We start from the raw sequence: 24,618 nt of genomic DNA, 5'->3' as shown, positions 1-24,618 counted from the left end.
AGGATCGATGGGATATTCAGTGTGAAGAGGATCCTGACCATAATGTTTAGATGACGGGGATTCACTTCAAAACAGGGAGTTTGAATGTATCTGTGTCTTCTTAAAATTGTTTTAAGATATTATTTGCAGTGTTAAAGGGACGTTTCCATGGCAAATATAACGAGTTCCAGCTGTTGATAAAGTGCAAAGTGCAGCAGAAAGCACTGGTGCTTGGGGAAGGCCCTCAGGTTCTCATCAGACAAGGCTGATCCCCTTAGAGGCTAAGGGTTGAAGACTGCACAAAGGAACTCTTTAGAGAATTTCATTTCACTGGTTGGGTTGGTCCATTTAAAACAATTATATTTGGTTCCTGGTTAATGAACGTGGAAAAAAAATGGGCCAAGACTAAAAATAAAGTGGACTTGACCTTGTGCAGAGATAGGTATGTTCACGTGATAACCATGGCGGAAGGGAAAACAGCACCACAAAAGCCAAATGCAGCCGCTCTCAGTGCACAAGTGCAGAACATGCCACTAGATGAGCCTTGAAGCACATAGACATAGGACATGGTGATTCCTTCTTGGAGTTTAGTACAAGCTGGAAGTGCTCATCTCCAGGGAACAGAAGCCACATAGAAGGAGTGGATTCTGACCAAGGGCTTCCTTGGTTAAATCTAGGCTGGTTGGCAGCTGATGAAACTGTTGAGGTGAATACCAGGAAACATCCATGGTTGGTGAAAAGGAATGCAGTATGTCTAGAGTAGAACTTTCTAGACTTTGTCAAGGGAAGCAAATGAGAACTGAGGTATCCTTTGAATTCACAGTTTAGGCAAAGACTGCAGAATCAGGGTCACAGAAAGGAAAGAACCAATAAGATGTGGAATCAAAAGATTCTACAGGCAGTAGAGAAACATGATCAGAAAAGAAGGATTCCAAGGGCAGCCAGAAAGTTGTCTTTGTAGTTCAGGTAAAAATAACACAAATTTGTCTCATGAACTTATAACAGCATATTATGTAATCATTTATCGAGATGAATGAAAATATCACAAACTTCAGTTTTGGAGGGATCTCTGTTTTAGTGACATATTTTAAAATGGCTGCAAGGTCATTATGGATTATTTCTCTGAATATATCAAAGACGCCTTGTAATCTGGAGGTAGGAGCTTGCTTCAGACTGAAGTGTGTATAACCAGGTCCCTTCAACAAAAGCTTTAGACCCATTGCTGACACACCCAACTGAATACTAATACTGCCCATGAAGTGACTTCAACACAACCAAAATGACAGCTGCACTGCAGAGAAAAGACACATGAAGCTTTGCATTAGCTTGTCTCCAAGGTTACCATCTGTGCTGATCTGAAGTTTCGATGTGGGAATTTTTCAACCTGTGCCAAGATAGTATTTTCAGGGTAGATACCAGTGGGCACAAAAACAGCTTGGAAGGTTCTCGAACCTTTGTAGAGGTTGTATCCATGCCGACCTTAATCACTCAGGTGTTAGAGAGGGATATATTTCTGCATTCTGCTAAAAATGTCAAGATTATAGAAATTGATAGAATCTCATTTTTAGTTAACCCTACTTTGCAAACCAAAAGATACTAATTTTCATACCACTAGCCAATGTTCTCAATAGAATCGAGAGACAAAACGGTTTTGGAAACGTGACTGATTCTCTGGAATTAACACGTTTCATATTTTATAGTTGGTAAGCAAATCTAAGTCAGGATAAAATAGCTTAAAAGCATAAATAGTTTCAGCTAAACATGTAGCTGAGTTTGAAGAGTGCTTGCCTAGCATGCATGCAACTCTGGGTTTGATCCCCACTTCCCACATAAAACCAGGCATTGTGAATGCCTGCCTGTAATGCGGGACTCAGAATGTGAGAGCAGAGAGCTTCACCTCTGCACAAGTTCAAAGTCATCCTCTGCAACATAGTGAGTTTCAGGCTAACCTGGGCTACATGAGGCCCAGTCTGAAAAGAATAAATAAATAAGCAGACAAATAAATATGCATACATTTTAAAAGGAAAATGTAAACAAGTCCCAAGCCTTAACTATGTCCCCAAAATCAAAAATAAAGACTAAAATTTTATAGTTGAAAAGAAAAGAGGCAATTCTCTTAGTAAACACCCTGAAAAATTGTCATTCTATTACTAATACTTATATGGAAAGAATTGTTTTTAATTCATGAAATAATTTTATATTGCCTGCCTCATTATACCAATTCCAAAAAAAAATATATTGGCAGTGGTAATGATGATGGAAATTTATTCTTGTAGTGAAAGAAGTTCATTCTTCATTTTTCAGCTTTTCCTGACATGGTGCTAGACTTTAGGTCTGTGGCTGAGTCACCATGGAAGGTTCTAGGAAAGCTGGGCTGTCCCTTTCTTCAGTTGGGTACTAACAATGACAGGTGCTTTCAGGGTCTCCATCTGAGACTTGGGTCTTCAGGCCTGTGTGTGCAGTCATAGAAGGTAATGTCTCCTAGAAAGTCACTGAACAGAAAAGCCTGCTGGGGGACTGTTGTTGAGAGGAACTCTAACTGGACGGCAGGGTTGTTTCCAGAGCCCTTATAGGAACGAAGTGACTTGCAGGACTGACTCATTTTCCCACTGGTTTCCTGTATAGTCAGAATTTGTTACCCTGCAGCTGAGGATGACTGGACGAGCATTTAGGGTGAAGGATAGTCTGTGAGATGTGTTTTGGCAGCACAGACTGTGTGGCTGGGCAGGTGCTCTCTGAGTTCATGGGCTGGGAGAACTGTTCTGACTTCGGGAGATCAGGCTGTGCCCTGTTTCCGACCATCACCTCTTTCTAAGTATTCATTTCTTGTGAGATGGTGGACTTCAGGCTCTTCCTTGCTCCAGGTAATTATTTTTGCGAAGCAGCAGTTGTATCTATGCTGATCACAACCGTGAGGCAGAATGGCTCTGCTCCTTGTTTGTGGTAGCAAGAAATCACCTTCTGTTTAGAATGGCATGGATGATAAGGAAAGTTTGTCCTGCAGGTAAGAAAGGACAGTCTATTAACTTACAGTAAAACGGGATGGTAAAGGCATATGGGTGTCTTAAAACCAGGCCTGTGAACTTTTCAAATACACAGATCACTCAAGGCTATCACCGCCTCATCTGGATAATAAAAGGAAGGACATCTAAAACAAGAACACACAGCAGTAACCCCTGGCCATGTTGTGTATACATCACGGAATGGAGAGGAGATGAACTCTTGACTGTCCCCTTTGCGTCTGCTTAGCATTCTTTCTCCCTGCTGCTTGAGATGACCCCGTTGAATGGCAGAGTCTCTTCCTGGTCCTACATCTATCTTCTCCTTGCCCTGAGCCCACGCTGCCCTGAACCAACACTACTTTGAAGTTGCAAAGTTCTCTGTGACAACAACAGATCTCACACTGTGCTTGTGAAAATCGTATTCAGCCACCCACAGTGACCCACTGTGTCTGGGTCAACTGTCTGTCCTGTCTTCAGAGATTTCTTTGAACCCTGCCCCTTTAACTCTACTGTGGCTGTTATGTAAGGTTCATGTCTTGTGAATGAAATGTGTGATCTTTGAGCCAGTATCTGTGGTTAAGAATGGAATAGAAGAAGCCGTGGTTGCCAGTGGAAGCACTGTGAAGTGAGATCAAGATTACTCAGTAAATTTTATTCGGTGAAACTGATATAGCTTGCAAACTTATTATTGTCCAATAAGTTAGGTCAGGTCTCTCTGTGTTGTGGCGTGGTGCACTCTCAAGCCTGTCTCCAGGTTTATTAATACCTGGAGAGCTCTGGAAACTCAAGAATGTAGCTAACAAAAGACACGGTCCTTTTCTTTCTAAACTGAGAGCAGCTCTGGGAAATGACACACAGTATGCATTTTAATTGCTAAATTTGATAGCGCTTAATTCAAAAGGGTATGAAGCATTGAGGTAAGGATTCACAGGACTTGTGGATCTTGTACATATCCCCCAAAGCATGTGGATAAGAGAGAGTAGAGGCAAATTAATCTGTTGGGTGATTGAGAATAATCAACAAGCAACCACCATGAGAGCCTAGAATTTAAAATATGGACCCATAGAGTTCGTTTTTAAGTAAACTGAAAAGGAAGGAGATCACTGATGTCATGTGATATTTAAAGATATCTAAATTATATACAAATCAAGAGTTTAATATTCTCATGGTAATTTGTCTCCCTGACATCTGCTTTGAATCATCAGCATAAAAGTATTCTTCCCGATGTAATATAATATAACTGGTGTATTTTATTCACTTGTGTCCATTGTCTCTTGCAGTAGTTAGAGTAGAATTTGAATGAATGTTCTACATCACCACCAATACAGCATGCCACTTAGAGCAGAATAGGTCATCCGTTAGACATCAGAATATTGTACTCGGTATCATCTTTCAGGTCCAAGATCTTTTTTTCTTTGAGCAAAACACTGCAATTCATGAAATGCAGGTAGTACATTTTTAATGCAATTTTCATTTCTATAATTAGTACATGAGTTTTTATGGCCCAAACTTTTGAACACTGTGATTATTTTTCCAAGTAATATTTTATAGCTTCATTATCTCCAAAGTTACTTTGTATATTGTGTTACGGAATCACAAAGTCATTGCAACTTGGTGAGCTTAACAAAATATAGTATCCCTTCAGCTGCATTAGAAACATAAAATCTTATTCATGAATAATAGATGTTTAAACATCTTATTAAAGCACCATCCCAGTGATGCATTATTATGTTTAAGAGCTACTTGTGTCTAATATCTTTATTAATTAGAGGGTATTTCATTAGGTTCACAAGCTGTTTTCCTTAACCTTGCGCTAAGAGCGACCACACAGGAGCAACTGTATCTGCACGTACAGTTTCCAGCCCACCTGGGCACTCGGTGATGTCATTTCATTTCATATGCTTTGAAAGGTTTCCTCCAACATGAAAATACTCTGTATTGCACCACAATGAAATGACAGATAGTTGTTTTTCGTTATAGTACATTTTGGCTGAAAGTTATAAATTTATACTTAAATTGAGAACAGTACTTTTCCTGGTATTGAAATTTGACAGAGCTTTCTTCCTGTGAATGTTCACAAAGACAGTATTTTTGTGTTGGTGAATATTCTAACAAACCCAGTAGCTCATTTTATAGGTCCTGTGTTTGCTTATTATTTCCTGTAATTATATCCTTCAATGGAAACTCTTGGTAAAAATGCAAAGTATAATTCAGTCAAGGCAATTTGACTGTGTATTAAAATAATAATATCCAGATACACAGCTCTCTAAAGAAAGAATTAAGTATATCCAGAAGAATGTATTGCATTGGAAAATGTTCCGCACATGTTGTTCGCAGTAACTGAGTCCTTAGTCAGTGTCAAGCAGTACGTAAGAAAAGTTGAGAAGGGTCAGGGTGACAAAACATGGAGTTTCTGTGTTCTTAGCAAGGTCCATCTACGTGATTTAACAGTTAACCAAAGAGGGATACACTTGACCGTTTCTTTTGGAATGGACTCAGTCAATTTAGCATGTGGACCTTCATACCTGCTCATTGTATGAGAGGGTCAAATTTTTTTCTTCCAGTCAGTTTCTGGTCAGATTTGGAATAATTAGAATTAAGTTTAGTTCTCTGTTCTGCCACGGTGACCCAAATACACTAGCACAAAAATCACTGATTTTTATTGCATGTATAATTTTGTCTATTTGTTGGATGCATCTATGTGAGTTCTTTATATATTTTATTAATCTTGTATTTCTTTTTATAAGTTTTAAATGGCTGTGGCCAAGCGAAACTTAAATGTAGAAGGATTTGTTTTAGCTAACCACCACTTCTGAATTTTAATACATGTTGACAGAGGTTTCTGTCCCACCCAGTCCTGCAGTGGTTCAGTCCCAAAGAAATACACAAAAGCCTACATTCATTATAAAATGGTTGGCCTATTAGCTCAGGCTTTCTTATTACCTCTTATATCTTACAGTAACCCATAATTCTTCTCTGTGTTAGCCACATGGCTTGGTACCTTTTATTAGTGAGGCATTCTCATCTTGCTTCCTCTGCATCTGGATAACGACTGCAGACTGAGCCTTTCCTCTTCCCAGAATTGCTGTTCTGGTTGCTCTGCCTCTACTTCCTGCCTGGCTACTGGCCAATCAGCATTTTATTAAACAAGTACAAGAAACAATCTTTACAGGGTACAAGACTATTGTCCCACAGCAATTACATATTCCCTGGCTCCATTGCATCTGGACCCCAGGTGAGGCAGGTTACTATGGTTACCAGTGGATGTATCTGAGGCTCCCTATCTCATGGCAAACAGGAAACAAGTACAGCGATTCAGTAGTGGGAGGGAACTAGAACAAGGTACAGCTTTTAAGGAGAAACCCCAAATGACCAACTTCTTCCAGTTTATCTTCACCTCTTACAGTCTCTTAGTCTCCCAGGTACCTGTTCAAGCTATTAATCCATCCATGGACTAGGACAGCGCACACATGATACCCTCATGGATCACATCTAGACATGTGCTTGGCTGATTTGGTCAGTGTTTCATGGTCCAGTCAGCTGGCATTAAAGATTATCCATCACACTATCCTCAGTAATTATTTTTAATCTGGTGAGTACTCGGACACAATACATATACGTTGACCATTGACTGATCTAGGCAAGATGACATGTGATGTTTATTTCTATAAATCATGCATATAAAGTTATTAGTAACCTATAGGCTGATTCCACATTTTTACCATTGAAGGTTCATTTTCTGTGAAAGATACCAAATTGATAAAATACTTCAGAGTCAAACTTATTGTGTGTTGAGTGTGGGGGCAGATTCTGCTAGTTTTCCTCCCAATCTGCTTTACCCTTCCCTAGAGGTAGACACATTAGTAAATATTTCGATATAAAAAAATACCCAGAGAAACAAGTCTATTTTTCATCTTCCTCTGAATAAAGGTGTCCAAATTACCAGGCTCTAATCAATAAAATTCAAGCATAAATGTTTTCTGTAAATTTTAGGACACATATTCTTTTTTTTATTTTTTTCCCTCTCTGTTGGCTGGTGTGCAGACTCTCACTGGCTCTCAGCAGCCCAAATTAAGGTCAGGAAGAGAACACATGTTGAGACACGAAAGAAAGATCTGTTGTTACCCACTGGAATGCCTCTATTTCTGTAAACTTCTTTGCTTCAAACTTACTTATGTAAGAGACAATAAGCTGACCTTCTAAAACTCTTGCACATTAGATTTTTTAAAAAATGTTTAACTAAGTGTTTTGATAACTGATGAGTCTCTTCTAAGACTCTCTTCTAGGTCTATGTGTATCCTGTGGTGGCTTCTGCAGAAAATCTCCTCTATTATGCTTTAGTGACCTTTTGGAATAAAATATTTCTTGAAAATAGGGTCAGTATATTATATGAATGTCATTAATATTTATTCACAACCCACATTCATGTTATTAACACATATGCTTATACATAATAAGTATTTTTATTAGAATAATAGAAAATAGCCTGAGCTATTAATGATAACAGTATTAATGGACTTAAATTTTGCTCAGAGAAAATTTTGTTTCAAGATTATAGGACAATATATGAAACAGACACCTAAAGAATTGTATGCAGAGATATTTGTCTTTGAGCATGGCGTTTTGGCCTGGGTGAAAGAAACTGACCGAAGTCCATAAGATGATGTCCTAGAGACATAACCGTTTTCATTTTCTTCACAGGTCTGCTCAAGCCCTGAGCAAGTAAGTGGGCTGTGCCTGTTCCAACAGCAGAGCAGAAGCCTGCAGTGGTCCTGTGACGAGGCTCTACTGATTCCTTATTGTGACATCGAGAGACGACTCCCTCACCGGTTGCGGCAATGTCTGTATCCAATCTATCATGGTGAGTGAATTGCTTTCTGATCTCAAGGACACAGAAATGTTTACAGTAGCAGGATTTTGTGAGAGATCTGCTATCAGAACCTGTGAAGAGAACTTGAAAAATTGGATTTTCAGATTGTCCTATATTCGAGGGAGAAGAGATGTTTCTTTTCTTGTTTGATAATTTTGTACATAATTGCCTTATTTACATCATTTTCTCCTTCCTTCTCCTCTCCTCAACTCCCTGCGTTCCTCCCTTATCAAATTCATGACTGCTTGTTCAATAGTTATTATTGTAACATACATACATTGGTAGCACCGGCTGAGTTATTTTGTGTTGCTCATATGTACATGTGTAGTGCTGACTGCATGGGATTGGAGAACCTATTCGGGGTCTCACCTTTGGAAAAGATGGAATCTTTCTCTGTCTCGGTAGCCATTGATTGCCTGTCGCTCTTCAGCTCAGGGTGTGGTCCTGTGAGATTTACAGCATCCACATTCAGCATCATCAGTGCGGTGACATATGGGGACTCTAGAAAGGGGTCCAGAGGCATGTTTACCTTTCCCGTACACACCAGGGGAATGAGAGGTTGGAAGACTGTTTTTCCAGTGCCCTTTTCCTCATGTGTATACTCTCTGATTTAGGTCTGAGAAACCAAAAGTGTAGCTTTGTGCACAGAATAGATATTTGCTCATCAGTGTGGCTTTTCTTCTAGTTCCATATCTCAAAAAACAAATAAATAAAAATAAACTACCTAAATTAAACTAAACAGAACACAAAATTCCATTGTTCGATCAGCAGCTTCTCTATGCCAGTAGCAGTATCTGATGAGTCTGAAGCCATTCGCGGAACTTGGAATATTCTATAGATGTAAAAAGAGGAATTAATGATGCTAACGTGAAATGGCAGTCTTTAGTACAGGACCGTGAAGAGAAGCCTGGTAACCTTCCGTTTCTTTAAGAGCACATTTCATTTTCTTCTGCAAACAGAAATAGCATCGGAGTCAGGGTTTGCTTGCTGACTTGTTGCAACTCCCTGAACTCATTTCTAGATAAGTAAGCAATTTATTTAGGGCAAAGCATATAATTATTTGTTCAAATTTAGAGTAGTATTTCTGAAGGACCTAATTCTGAATGGCTTCCATAGTATGTGTCCTTGGATCCTTAGGCCTTGGTGTTGAGGGTCTCATTTTAAAAATAAAAAAAAATAAAGAGAATTAAAATATTTAAAATAAATTCTGTAAAACATTAATGAAATAAATAGTGAATTATTGCTACAGAATGTAATTTACTTTTTTATTTTTATTAATATAAAATTATCGTCACATTTTAACCTTAATTTCTCTAAATATTGTGACTCTGAAAACCTGTGAAAAATGCTGACCAATTTTTTAAAATAGAATTTTACCTTGGCCAGTGTGTGAGAAATGAGTCTTCAAAGGCCCCAAAACATGCTTGAGAGATAGTAGAGTACTTGTCACTCAAACATGGAGACCTCAGTTCAGATCCTCAGCACCTCAGTGCTGAATACTGGGCATGGCTCTGCATTCCTGTAACCCCCGTGCCTAAGAGATGGAGATTTGAAAATGCATTGGGGGTGGAGGGTGACTACCAAGTCGACCTGACAAAATGAGCTCCACCACACCAAAGGTGGAGAGCAACTGAGGAAAACAACTGGTGTTAACTCCTGGCTTCCACATGCGTGTGTACATATGCCCATGAACGTGTAATCATAGGAACACAAGTATAAAGAAATAAATAATGAGACGCAAACAACATAGCAAAGAGGGAGAGTGGCCAGGAGAAGGAGAGTGGAAAGGAAGCAGAAGAGGAATAGAGGAAAAGGAGGAGGAGATGGGAAGAAAGGGGGCGGGGGAAGCAGGCAGAGGAAGAGATTAAAGCAGATGTGGGCAGGAGGAGGAAGAGATGATTAAAGCAGATGCTGTTGTCCAATCTCACAACCCTGTGAGTCTGAGCCAGATCACAGCGGCCACACAGGGCTGACACAGGGGTCTGGCTTTGGGAGCCTCACAACACCCTGCTGTGATGGATGATTTGATTTAAGGCCACCTGAAACAAGAAAACGTGTGTGTGTGTGTGTGTGTGTGTGGAGAGAGAGAGAGAGAGAGAGAGAGAGAGAGAGAGAGAGAGAGAAAGAAAGAGAGAGAGAATCATCCCAGCTTAATTGTCTGTCCAGGCTCCCACATGTTGGCAGGTGTTCTGCAAATAGATGCTGTGGAAATGAGGGAAAAAATGCTAAGCAGGCAATTTAATGAGAATGCATACCTTCATCCTAAAAGAAAAATTTAAATTCAGAAGCCATGCATAGAATCTAACATGTCTGAAAAAAAAAAACAAAAACAAAAATAATTGTCTTCGCGTTGGCAGCTCAACGGTCTTGGAAGTGAGGCCATGGTGCTCTAATTCACCAGTGTGTACATTAGGCTCCTATGCAGGGAGATCTTCATCCGTTCTGTCAATCATCCTCCCTCTCGGCATCTGAGCTGCTTCTTTCTAGTACAGAAGAGTAGGAAAGGAGTCTGAGGGACTCAAGTCAAGCCACAACTCATGCTCCTTTCTCTTGTAAGAAGGGACGAATCTTTTCCATATTAATCTCTGTCATTTTTCATATCTCCTAACACTTCTAGTCTGTGCTTTGAGGAGAGATTACCTTGCATGTATTTAGCAACGTATAGCAGCCTACCAATCTACCAGTTCTCAGTGGAACCTCTTCAGAAAATTACAGGAATTTAATGAAATTGCTATTGTCCATGATATGGCTGCATTTTGAAGTTTAGAAACAAAGACTTGACTGTACTGCCTCACACTGGAAATAAATGGTATTGTCAGGTTTTTAACTGGCATGTAACACATGAGTGCCTAGATACCCGATTTGTTTGAAGGAGTGTGTACTCTACTGTGGAAGAGAAAACCACAGGGGAAACTAAGTCTGTGTGTGTTGATGAGAGTCAGGAGACCTGTGCCTCGAAGGAAGATTCAAAGCCACAAGGAGAGGGCCCCTCCAGGAGGGTTTCTCGGAACAGTGTCTGCCTGGAAGTGAGAAGCAATTCGGTCGTGTTCTTTTGGTTCTTTGGAACTGTGCTTTAGCTTAACTCGCTTCTGTTTGTCCGTCTAATCGACTTGAGAAAACTCACATCAGGGCTGGTGAGATGGCACAGGGGGGAAAGGTACCTGCTGCTGAGTCTGCTGATCTAAGTTTGATGTCCAGAACAGATACGGTGGGAGGAAAGAATCTACTCTGCACCTTGTCCTGGGACCTCCACATATATTCTGTAGCATGTGTATATTAACGTATCCCATACACACAAAATAAATAAATAAACAAAACATTTCAAAAGCTCATGTCATGCTGTGGGCACTTTGGCTTGCCTAGCATAACATTGTATCCTATTCAACTTTAATAAAAATGTGTTGATTTTTAAAAGTAAACACTCAACATAATGCAACATAAACATAAGTGTTTACATGTCTCACATCAACTCTGATTCCCACATGTAACATAAGAATTAAGAAAATGTAAGTTAAGATACTTATATTCCTTTGTATAGCTATCCTGTAAGTTAAGATTCTTACATTCCCTTATACAGTTATCCAACCGATAATCTTAACTTTTTTTTAACTTTTTTTTTATTGAGAAAAGGAGAAAAAAAAAACAAATTTCCTCCTCCTCCCAGCCTCCCATTTCCCTCCCCCTCCTCCCACACTTCTCCCCCTCCTCCCACCCTTCTCCCCCTCCCCCCACTCCTCTCCCCCTCCCTCTCCAGCCTAAAGAGCAGTCAGGGTTCCCTGCCCTGTGGTAAGTCCTAGGTCCTCCCCCCTCCGTCCATTTCTAGGAAGGTGAACATCCAAACTGGCTAGGCTCCCACAAAGCCAGCACATTACGTAGGTTCAAAACCCCGTGCCATTGTCCTTGGGTTCTTTCATATCTGGTGATGGATGGAGACAGAGACAGAGACCCACACTGGAGCACTGGACTGAGCTCCCAAGGTCCCAATGAGGAGCAGAAGGAGGGAGAACATGAGCAAAGAAGTCGGGACCACGAGGGGAGCACCCACCCACTGAGACAGTGGAGCTGATCTATTGGGAGCTCACCAAGGCCAGCTGGACTGTGACTGAAAAAAGCATGGGATAAAACTGGACTCTCTGAGCATGGCGAACAATGAGGACTGATAATCTTAACTTTTAAATAGCTGGTCTAAAAGAAATTCTTATTTACATAAATTTAAAAATTGTTTCTTGCTCTAGTAGTTATGTGCATGCATGACAATTGTTTTACACACACACACACACACCTCTAAAAACAGTGGCTTTGCCGGGCGATGGTGGCACACGCCTTTAATCCCAGCACTTGGGAGGCAGAGGCAGGTGGATCTCTGTGAGTTCGAGACCAGCCTGGTCTACAGAGCTAGTTCCAGGACAGGCTCCAAAGCCACAGAGAAACCCTGTCTTGAAAAACCAAAAAAAAAAAACCAAAAAAAAAAAACAAAAAAACAAAAAAACAGTGGCTTTATAATGCTTCCAGATTTCTAGGAAGCTGTGGTCTCAGTCAGAAAGGGGAGCAGCAGGAACTGACTGTAGAGTTCCATAAAGATGAAGGAGATGCTTCATGAGTCTAGTTTAGCCATGAGTCTCGGTTAGCCATGAGTCTACTTTAGACATGAGTCTAGTTTATCGAGTAATTGCAAGATGGAGATAATGGCTGAGGTGATGCTGCCCAGGATCAAACCAAGAGGAAAGCCAGTATCAATTGCAGATATCCACAAACAGGTGGCAACTTCCAGGTTACCATCTGTGAAAAAGAAATGTCTTTGGTAGCAGATATAATTAGCAGGAAACACCAGAAGCCCTAAACAAGCAAGAAGGAAATTTGTAGCACAGAGGAGAGTATGTTGTTTGCATTTTTGTGAATGAGAACACTGAGGTGCAGGACCCTAAGTAACATGCTCAACATGGCAAAACCACTAAGTAAAGGATGACGTAAGTGCTAATTACCTGGTTCCAATTAGCACCCACTCAGAAACTATTTTTCTTCACACAAAATATATCCCTTCTATATATGTGTGCCCCGAAGATTCTATAGCTTCCATTTCAATTCAGATTATTCCTCTTAATTTTTTTCCATCTACATACATACTAACTACATCTTTCAAAGAACACCATCAGGTATGAGAATACTGTTGGAAGTGAGGAGGCTGGGGATAACCACCGATTTCCTAGGGTAAACAGCACAATTGGTAATACCACAGATTTAGTTGAATTTTAAAAGGTGTAAAGTGAGCTCCTTAAATGACAAGATTTCTAGAGAGTGAGACTTGGTTATTATTACTCTTTAAAAGACAGGGTCTCAGATAACCCAGTCTGATTTAATATTTGCTATGCTGCTGAGGGTGACCTTGAACTCCCTGCCTTTCTGCCCCTCCCTCAGTGCCATGATTACATGATGGCGTGCACCATCACCCTAGGTCAATTCATTGACTTTGAGTTGTTACTAAAAGGGTGTTGTCATCATATAGTCAGAAGCAGAGCACAAATATAGGTAGAGCTTGCTCTGATTTCGCTGGAATGGCTGTTAGGTCTCTGCCTCTTGAAGACCCTCCAATAATTCTTATAATGGAGCCTCCCACAGGCTCTGCTAGCTTAGAACTCCATAGCCTCCTGTTTCCATTCCAGTAACTTCATTGATTAGTGTTTCTATGGAAAGCCCTAGCATAGCATTAACTGATTTTGCCAAATTAATAGTTTTTGCAAAATGACAGTTCCTAGGCTATTTTGTACTATGATGCCTACATACACTTAATTATTGGTTTTTTTTTAATCTTCATTTTTTTCTTCTGTGAATGACAGTGCACACTTGCCATCTTTGCATTCAGAAGACTGAGGCAGGAAGATACCATGCTTGAAACAAGTCTAATCTATATAGTGAGACCTTGAAAAAAAAGAATAATTAATGTTTGTTTGGTATCTGGCAGTCAGAGAGGGATAACGATATCACTGGATTCAAGTTAAGAAGCCAAATATCCAGATCCATGGACATCCTTTATGGTCAGAGTCCTGTGCTAAGCACAGTGGTGATGTGTTGATAGAAACAGACTTGTCTTAACAGAACAGTTTATTAGCCAGAGGACTGAAAATTGATCAAGTACCCCTGACTTAGGGGGATGAGTTCTCTAAACAGAAACACCCAGAATGTTTTTGTAAAACAAAACAGCCACTTGTCTTTCCCACTTGAGATGAAAGACCTCACTTTTCAGGAACACTAGCATAGCTCTTGCATTTTCCCCAAAATATAAAATGCATGCTGAATGCAAAGAACTGAATAAGATAGGCAGTGATAAAGCAGAAATTAGAAATGGCTTCAGTGACAGAAAACCAGTTTTAAGAATGCTGAGGTATAATACATTTATATGGTTTTCTTGCAAAAATACCCCTATTGTACATGGAACTTTGACATCTCCTGCTTTCATGAATGGTTTATACCTGCTGCTGTATTGGATGGGTATGAAGCAACATCATCGGGGAAATGCATGCATACCGTATATCAGTAGCATCATTTCTATTCGTCACCCAAGTAGTCTGGCTCTGCAGTTGTCTGCTGATCTTCCTTTTTAGCAGTTTTCTACTACTGTAAATGATTCTGCTGCTATGAGAGACTATTCTTCAAATATCATTACCTCACCAGGCGTTCACACACCATTTGGTATGTTTTGCTTTCTTGTGTGCACTAATGCTTCCTCCTGATTTAATTCCTATAAACACTTAGCATTATGCTGTTAATTGTCTGAGATGCTGTTTATTCCTACCTGGCTAATGTAATTTTATCAGAAGTTAATAAAATTTCTTTTATGTGTGTCTGAAGACAAATTAAAGCTTGAATTGTTGAAGTAATTAATGTATTGACTACATTTACAAGAACTGAATTATATTTCCAAAGTAGGCTTATAGTTTAAAATTCTATTACTCATGTTGAAAAATTCAATGTCATTCTAATAAGATCAGAAAAGTACTTTTAATTAATTTGTATTATATAACATGTGTGATATGAATGATATATCTTTGGTGTAAATATTACACATAATATTTATTTTACGTTAGGTGCTGTGTTTGTATCCGTTTTCTTTATTTATGCTGTTAAGTTACAGCCTTGCAGAAGTAATGTTCACATTTAGAGTGGCAAGAAAGTTGAAGCTTGAATTGTGTGCTCAGAAAGAAAGTTTAGAGCAGAAGGTAGAAAATACAGCTATTTGAGATTTCAGGAATCATTTTTTAACCCCAGATTTATGATAAAAATATAATCAGAATTGGCTACATTCATTTGTAGAAGACAAAGAGAAGGAAAGCTTTACATAAACATAAAGCCATTATTCCCATGAACAAAATGAGGCTTCTGTGTTGAAGAAAACTTTCCCGGTGAGGTAACGGTAATTTGAGTCTTTCCCAGTATCTCACTGGGTGGTTAAGACATGGGGAGGAGTGAGTGTACCTTTAGTCTAAAGTCAGAGGCCCTCCTTCTGAAGGCAGTGACAATGAAAACTCGAAGGCCGTAAGTCTTGCAAACAAACAGACTACAAGAGTGTGTTGGGTTTAATGGAAACTCAACTAGAAGAAACCATCGTACAAGAAGAAAAGAGGAAACCAAACTGATAAAACTGGACTCTGAATATGGCGAACAATGAGGGCTGATGAGACGCAAAGGACAATGGCACGGGGTTTGATCCTACGTAATGTGATGGCTTTGTGGGAGCCTAGCCAGTTTCGATGTTCACCTTCCTAGATATGGACGGAGGTGGGAGGTCCTAGGTCTTACCACAGGGCAGTAAACCCTGACTGCTCTTTGGACTGGAGAGGGAGGGGGAAAGGAGTGGGGGGAGGGGGAGAAAGGTGGGAGGAGGGGGAGGGAAATGGGAGGCTGGGAGGAGGTGGAAACTTGTTTTTTTTTTTTTTCTCCTTTTCTCAATAAAAAAAAAAATCAAAAATCAAGAGCTCAAGGAAAAGAAAAGCTTTCTCCCTCCCCCGATTGTGGAACACTTTAAGGCAAAGTCTGATGACTTCTAGTAAAGTCAAGATCTTGAATTCTGTAAAATTTCAGTATGCTTTTCCATTCACAGCATGCCTTTTCAAGCTGAAATCTCTCCATTATTAAAATGATTAATACCAATTTGGTTCAGAATTGACTCTTCAGATGAATACATTATATTTTTAGAATTCTTGACTGTTTTGTGCTTCAATGACACGCCTTTAGAAATAGCTTTTGAAACTTTAACATTTATAGGAAGCCTCTTGAATATTTTTCCTATTTACCACAAATGATTTTCTTTCTCGAGAGGAGGCTGGTATAAAGCGAGACCACTCCAAATGTTTGCTAGGCCCCTTTGCACCTGGCTATTTCCTTCTGGGATTTTGGCCAAATTGTAACCCAGCCAGTTCAGTCTTTACCAGAGGTGAGCCAAATATGACTACCCAATCTTGGAATTTGAACCTCTCAAACTGTAAATAAATCTCTTTGACAAAGAGCCCACATTGGGTAGTTTTTTATAACAATACAACATGTAGTTTACCAAGCAACTTAAGAACAACTCAGGGCTGGAATATTATCCTCTTAGTAACTTCCAAACATCTCTCTCATGGGTTGGCCTTTCTCCTGTGACGTAGACTGCATTTTCCATCATTGGTGGTGTTTGCTTACTTGAATGTTTTCTTATCCTACCCTCAACACAGCCAAACTTTTTTTATTGGTTTTTATTGAGTTCTACATTTTTTCTCTGCTCCCCTCACTTCCTCTCCCCCGCCCCTTCAACCCTCTCCCATGATCCCCATGCTCCCAATTTACTCAAGAAATTTTGTCTATTTCTTCTTCCCATGTAGATTCGATCCATGTATGTCTCTCTTAGGGTCCTCATTGTTGTCTAGGTTCTTTGGGATTGTGAATTGTAGGCTGGTTTTCTTTGCTTTATGTCTAAATGATAATTGTTTTCCTGGGTCTGGGTTACCTCTCTCAAAAATGATGTTTTCTAGCTCCATCCATTTGCCCACAAATTTCAAGATGTCATCATTTTTTTCTGCTGTGTAGTACTCCATTGTGTAAATGTACCACGTTTTTCTTATCCATTCTTCAGTTGAGGGGCATTTAGGTTGTTTCCAGGTGCTGGCTGTGACAAACAATGCTGCTGTGAACATAGTTGAGCACATGTCCTGGTTGATCACCCTATGGATATATACCCAAAAGTGGTATCACTGGGTCTTGAGGAAGGTTGTTTCCTAATTTTCTGAGGAATTGCCACACTAATATCCAAAGGGGCAGCAAAGGCAAACTTAAACTATTCACTGGGTGTCTGTAATTATTATCATGATAGTGTGACACAAAGGTTATCTTTGAAGTCATTGCCAACACTCCGTACTCCACTATTTTTACTATGCATGTTGGGTATCAAGCAAAGCCCTAAAAAAGACAGTGGTGATTAAAAAAATGGCAGCTATGGGTCATGCCCTCCATTATACTAAAGATTCTTTTATAGAGCTAGTTAATTCTATTTCTTCTCAGAATAGTCCCTACATTTCCTTGTTATCACCCTCATGTAGAATCCTGATGCCTGTCAGAACTGATATGAATTTCCCTAATTACTTTTCTTTGCTCTCAAATCACCTTACTTGTAAAGTTAATTTGCTAAAAAATACTTTTTATTTTACTCTATGCCATTCTTTCTCATGAATTCTAGGCTATCTCCCAAACTAGATTTAAGTCTATTTATACTCTGGTCCCCACATGAATTTCCCATGAATAAACTTCTGCCCTAATCTAATTTTTTAAGAAAAGAAAAACAAATGGTAAATAGAAAAAAAAAAAAGAATATGTTCTTTGATCCTGTGGAGCAAATGCAGGGCCTCTTACCTTCCAGGTAAGTTTATGGCTCCTGACATCCACCACCCAGGAAGGGCCAGCACTTTATCAGTGACATCCATTCCAGCTAGAGGTGAAACATCTCAAGGTGGAGAAATACTTGCAAGTCATGATATGCCGAGAGGGGTTTACTTTCTTGGGATAATGAGTCTGAGGCTGGATGTTCAATTCCCACAGGTACTAATTAGGTCTTCTCTCTTTTACATCCAGAGCCTAGTCCTGCGGGCTTGATGAGCCTTCCTTCACACACATGCAATTAATCACTGTCACTCTGAGCAGGTCATTAATCATCATCAATCCACAACTAATACGGAGGAAATACGTAGGCACTCATGCCAGGTACACGCCATAGATTGGTAATAGGTCTCAAGGATCATCTCCCCTTTGAATATTGTCTAGGTGAAAGAATGTGTCACTGTGGATTGAACTACATTTTTCTCTTTATTTTGTAATGGTCTCTCCCCATTTCCCCTTACCCCCATCCCATCCTCTTGTAAAAAATCTTACTGGCTAATAGCACCAATATTTCTTAGACTGTGGACTCTTTCCCGTCAGTTCAGGTAGATCATCCCAATACTCCAAGCAGAAAAGTTTCTTTGGGGCCTTGAGCCATGGAAACTGTAATTTTGAAAGTAACAAATGGTTTATACTATATTTTCAGTCATTAAAATAGTTATGTAGTCTGAGGTATGTTCTTTTAAACATTATCAAATTAGTATGTGAAGTTATCATGTATTAATATAGGAAATATATTTCCATCTTTTTTGTCATTTACTGGGTTTTGTGTTTGAGCCATTTTTATTTTATTGTAAAGAGATTTCACTTTGATTTTATATCAATTTCAACTTAATCAACAGAAGACATGAAACGAATACTTTCTAACAATATTGGATATTCACTAAGAACATTTACCCCGGTCATTAATTTACCCTTTGCTTTATGTTCCAGTTTTAAGTTCATTGTTAGGAGTTTTGAGGATAATTTAATTCATGAATGAATAGGAATTTAAAAATGATTTTTACACAATTTAAGGGGTAGACTAATAGAACTTAATAATATATAGACTAAAACTATAGCATTTTAAGGTAAGTAATATATTATGTCTTATAACTACTACTTATTTATTTCAACATGTTTTCCTACATGTCATCAACATGTAATTTTGAATGCTGTGGTTAGAATGGTGAATGAAACAGAAATCTCTAATCTCATGAAGCTTGCTTTCAGTCAGTGCTGAGGGTGACTAGGACTCTATGCACACTCCGAGGATGATCAGGCAGACAGATTGGGCAGTATAGAGTCAGCCCTAGAGGATGGATGGGCCTTGTAAGGACTGGCCTTTTGGAGGAGGTGGTGTAGAAAGCTTCAAGGCTGCGCATCGTTAGAGAAGAGGCATTCCAGGCACAGACTGCGTTGCAGGTGTCCAAGCTGCATTTTAAGTTTACTACTAGACGTTCCCCTCACAGAATCTAAGGCTACTTTCAGGATAAACAGAAAACGTCTTTATATGATGACTTGGAAAGGCCCTGATGATGGCCAGTCCCTGGTGTGATCATCAAGGTGGATATGGAGGGTGGCAACCAGAAGAGAGAGCAGTGCTGGGAGGCGAGCTCGGCTAAGTGGCATGGAATCAAGCGTGTGCAGAGACAAGGGGACTGGAGAGTCTCCCTGCGATGGGATATTGCTGTCACTCATTAGGCCTGGTGAAATATCACATAGAATATAGATTCAGGGACAGGCAGTGATGGTAGCCATCCAGTGCTGAGAGCAGCCTTGGTGTCATGCGCCTTGCAAGTCTGAAGGACTTATCTGACACCTGCAGTTTATGAAGCTAATTATAGTGTGCTTTCAACATAAACACGCAAAGAATATTCCTAATGAGATATAACAATGAGGGAAAAATAATGAAGTAATGAAAAATCCCTTGTAAGGATACAGTCTGTTTTTCATTATTGTCAATTTAAAAACGCTTAACAATACATCTCTGCCCATCTGAATAATTAGAGGCATCATATAAAGGAAATTTCATCTATAAAAATATATTATCTTGCATTAAAGATTTTTATAGTGAAGAAATAAATGTAAATTATGAAAAGTTATGACTGTTTTTGTTGTTCAGTTTGCATTTGAAACTTATTATTTTCCTTTCTCTCCAATAAAATCTAAAGTTAATTTTAATATATAAGGCAGATATGGTGAAATGATTTATTGTGTTCTGTACACTGGTTGCTTAATGTGGGGATGGTTATGGAAAATATATAATATAATATACAGTCAGGGGCTAATGTATGTTGCAGAGAATGATGGTATAAAATTATTAGGTGCCTTTTCTTAGGGGGAGAATCATCTTTGTTTTAAGATTATAACCATTCTACACTTCTGTGTTAAATATGATTCGCTTTTGTTACTTAAAGATGGAAGTTGGGATTTCTTAGTGTCCTTATTTAGCCAAACAAAAGCTGGAAACTCAGTCTTGACCTGTACCCCTCCCCCATCTTGGATTTCTGTATGTGTGTATGTTTATTTCACTTTGGACATAAAATCAAAAGGTCTGGAATTTCTGTTGTACTGAAAATTAGTTCAAATTAGCTCCAGTTCAAATAAGGTTACATTTATATAACATTAATAATGTTAGTGTTTTATGATTCTGATTACAGAGGAAACGTCTCATGGTACCTGCAACAAGTTCTGGGCCAGGGGTTCGCTAGAGTCAGCATATTAAGAAAATCTTCAACACAACCTAATAGAATCAAGTGACTGCATGACTGCAGATGCATCCACCCTCCCTGAGTCCTCTTCTGTCTGGCAGATATCAGCTACTGCCTAAACAAATAGGGATGGCTACTTGGTCCAGTTTTCTGTTCTTTTATCATTTAATGTCTATTGAGCATTTCCAGATAGTCACAACTGTTTCTTGCCTGGTCCTGCCTGCTTTGTAGTGATAATTAACATTTATCAATTCTTTTTATTTTAAATAATTGCATTTCCTTTACTACAAAACATTACAGTTCTAATAGTAGTTTGGACAGACTCAGTGTCATTAGAGTTGACATGAATTCATAGTGTCATGCCCCTCAATTTGCCAATGCCGGTTCCATGTATCAAGGAGTACATTTTTCAAAACTTGGTTTGAAGCATCGAATGTGTCTTAATTTTCCGGAATTTGGAAAGTTAAATGCTGACGCCCATACTTAGATTGCATAAATTTTGCTTGATGAGTTGAAACAATTATCAAGACCACATTTCCCCCTAATTATAGGTCTTTTAAATAATATGTATGACTTAGCTACCTCAGTGCTGATGCTCGCTCAGAAGTTGCTCAGAACAATGGAGCAGCTGAATAGGGATGGGATCAGCTCCACCGGGACCTGAGCTGCCACGGACCAGCTCCACCAGGCTTTCCTGTTTCTGCTGGGAGCTGAAAGCTGAGATCCTGACACATCCACCATCTTTTGATGGACGTATTTCATGGAGGATGGAGACCACTGTTCCGGATGAGTCCTCACCCTTATGATTTCTCCCTTAGTAGATACGTGCTGTAATCAAAAATCAGTTCTACTGAAGCACGGCTTAAAAAAAAAAAATAGATTAGGTTAACTCCCATCCGGTTTTAGATGATAGATGCAAAGCGGTTTCATGAACAGACAAAAGAAATTGAAATTCAAATTAAGTGATCTCCCTGAGTATATTTTCACTTAGACATTTTTCCCTGAGGTTTTTATAATATCCTAAAGTTATATCCAGAAACAGAATTTGTATAGAATCAGGTTCATAGGAATTGTGGTGATCTTTTCCAACTCATAATATTTCTTTTAATGATTTTGTAAAACTAGTTATAGACTCAGTTTACTATGTAAACTTTAAAATGCATCAATTAATTTGTTGCTTTGTAAAAGCACGCATTATGTTTATTCCTTACCAGTCCTCACGTAATGACCGGCAGGAAGCAATTTTTCTAAAGGAAGTAGATCTTTCTGTACTTGCTCCAATACGGAATTTAAACGCTTGAAAAATAAAGCAAGCATATGAAATGCTTACTATATTCGGCAAGTTATAAAGATTACCAGGTCAAGTCCAGCACTGAGCAGAAGCTACTACCATCAGGTACTTAAAGAGACACAGGGCACCTACTTTCTCATTTAAAGTCCACACTAGATGTTAGAGAGATGGCATCATCTTACTGAATCCTCGCCAACAGGTTCAACAAGTGCTTTGCATTAACAAATGGTCAGGGCCTTCAGTCTGTTTCCCATGCAGGCACTGGAACCCAGCGTGTCTATACAGCATGGGTTGGAGATTCTTGGCATGAAAGAAAAAAATCTAGCAGGAGGTGAAGCGGTTTGGCTCCTAGAAGCTCAGTCTGTGTACTGGACCAGGCATTAGACACTGCTCACAGAGGGAATTTATGGATATATTTTCCCAGGATGTGCAAAAGCTGTGGCTTACTTGAGATAGTTAATAAAATGAAGCAAATGTGTGCATAAATTATTACTTGGTGTTGATGGGGCCTTTACCTAAGATTGTGGAACATCTTGAGGATGTGAATTTTCTCCATTTCCAGAGGTCAGGTGTGACGTTAGTTACCAAGTCTGAACTCATGAACAAGTCGTTGACAAAACCTAATCCAGAATTGGAAAATAAAGATAATAGTAGGTGCATGTTTTTAATTCTCCTTTATCTACAGTGATGTCCTTTCTGCGTTTTTGGTGTTACAAGAATCATTTTATGAAATGGGATTATTATTATTATTATTTATGTCTATAAAGGGGAAAGTTAATAGTCTCCTCCAATATTATGTTTCCATAAACCTTAGTGGTCAGCAGGAACGACTGATATAGTTGAACGAATTACTCAAGTCATATACCTCATCATCACAAACCACATGATGGAAACTCAACCTTTTCTGAAAAGCCTGTCTTTGAACTTACGACTGTGTGGGCTGTTCTTTCTGCTTCTGAGTGTTTCTCATCACCGTGTGTTCACCCCTGCAGTATCTCCATAGCAGCAACTGTAATTACTTATTTTTAACATGACCTATAATTGTGTGTGCTATGTCCAAGGAAATGCATCCCCAATTACTTCGACTTGAACACTAATTTTGTGAAATATATTAAAGAAAGGGCTAGTGCTGTCACAAATTTGGGAATCAGTCACTTAAACAATGGATTACCTAACGTACTAACTTCAAACAGCCTGGCACAATTCATGTGCAAAATATTTATCAAGTGGCTACTACACATTTATTAATCTTAATTATAAATATTTGACAAAGATATAGTGATCTTGTTTCCAAATTATATATATTCTCTTTTTTATCAGTGTTAATTTGATAGCTTAACTTATTAGACCAAAATCTCTTCTATGTTTTCTCCTTTGTTATTTATTTCCTTCAATTATTTTTCAGTTATATGCTTTTAAATGTCCCTACTTACTCTTCCAACAAGCATTTTTAGCATTTATTTATTTATTTATTTATTTATTTACTTATTGCTACAAAACACAGTGATAAGTGAAACCAAGCATGGGCTGACTGCTATACTAACTCATTGGTTCCCACTTCCTTCCACCTACAGCATCTAGCTATGAATCCTCAGCTAGAAATTCACAGTAAACTTCCATCTCCATAAAGAATTGTCTTGTTTAGAGCTGAGCATCCTTCTATCGTGTACAGATTGTTTGATAAAGTTGTCAGTCAGACTTGAAACTGACAGCATGAAGCTGTCTCAAAGAAAGTTACAAGAGGTAGCAGTGGGAAACAAGGCTGTCTTGTCCACACAGTGAAGCTCTTGGGACTTTGGAAACCACAGTGCAGACACCTGCCAGGGCACATGTATCCTGAGCTGCCTCGTCACTGTGATGCACAGAGCAGAATGTAGTTCAAGGTGGTAATTAGGAAGCGATGATGTCCCGGGGATTTTCACATCATTGCCCTCCTCTGCAGTCAAGAACCTGGACTTCATTGATCTCTTCTAGTTCTAACTCACCAATTCCCTACTTTTTTTGTGACCTTCCAAGTCTACTTCTACAAGGACCTAAGCTTTGCTGAATCTTTCGAACAAGAGCTGGTATACACCATACATTACTCATTCTGTCTTTTACAGTAGTCCCCTCTCCCATCAACAGTTACTTACCTACTTAGAAATTCTAAGTGCCATAGGGTCATTTGTTACAATTGGGCTTGAACCAACCAGGGAAGACTGACATAAATATGACCATGGGAAACCTAAGTCGATTAATAAACAACCATAAGAAGTTCTGGGAAGTTGCGTCCTGGGGCAAGCAGAATCCGTGTCAGCTGTGTAATCCTGCCTGCATCAGGGATTCTGAGAGAGGGCGTCCAGCAATCTGTATTCTGTCAAGCCTCCAGGTGATTCTGATGAATGTTCAAGTTTGAGAGCAGATGGTACCAAATTATCTCTCTTGAGTCAGGATTTATAGCATGACTGCCAAAAATAATTACTTCGGGCATAATTGATATGCAGAAGATCCTTGCAATAATATTAACTAACAGTTTCGGCTGATTTTCTAAGTTTCTGACAGGAAGAGAGTGCTGTTGGCATAGAATATCAAGTTCTCTTCTCCTGTTAGTTTTGGCACCTAATTGGTAAAAACATTGGACCATCTTTTTCAGTAAAATTTTAAAAGCTGAGTGTAGTTTTTTCTTTCTTTTTTTTATTTTTTGGTATTTAAAGTGCTCACTGGAAAATGTGTTCCACTAAAGGACATTTATATACACTCTTGTTCTCATGTAAATTTTAATATACGAGTTCAATTGAAATGTAATTCACAGACAATGAATCACAATCATTTTAACTATGTGAGCTTATGGCTTCCAATATACTCACATTTTCCATCCATGATCAAAATCAGAGGTAGAATATT

At 39.0% G+C, this 24,618-nt stretch overlaps 1 protein-coding gene across 4 annotated transcripts in view; it reads left to right on the top strand.

The window, feature by feature from the left end:
- Positions 1 to 24,618, top strand: part of Oxr1 (oxidation resistance 1) — a 359,076-nt gene that overhangs the window by 67,263 nt on the left and 267,195 nt on the right. For all 4 annotated transcript variants that reach the window (XM_041637773.1, XM_041637779.1, XM_041637775.1 and 1 more), the window contains exon 2: positions 7,683 to 7,842. In XM_041637773.1, the coding sequence (XP_041493707.1) occupies positions 7,820 to 7,842 (23 nt within the window). In that variant the 5' untranslated portion in view covers positions 7,683 to 7,819. The remainder of the gene's footprint in view (positions 1 to 7,682; positions 7,843 to 24,618) is intronic.

The sequence above is a fragment of the Microtus oregoni genome, unplaced genomic scaffold (genome assembly GCF_018167655.1).
Source record: "Microtus oregoni isolate MIOR12 unplaced genomic scaffold, Mior012 000053F_ref0000044, whole genome shotgun sequence".
Lineage (NCBI taxonomy): Eukaryota > Metazoa > Chordata > Mammalia > Rodentia > Cricetidae > Microtus > Microtus oregoni.
The sequence above is the reverse complement of the archived record's forward strand: the minus strand, read 5'-3'. Positions and strand labels throughout refer to the sequence as shown.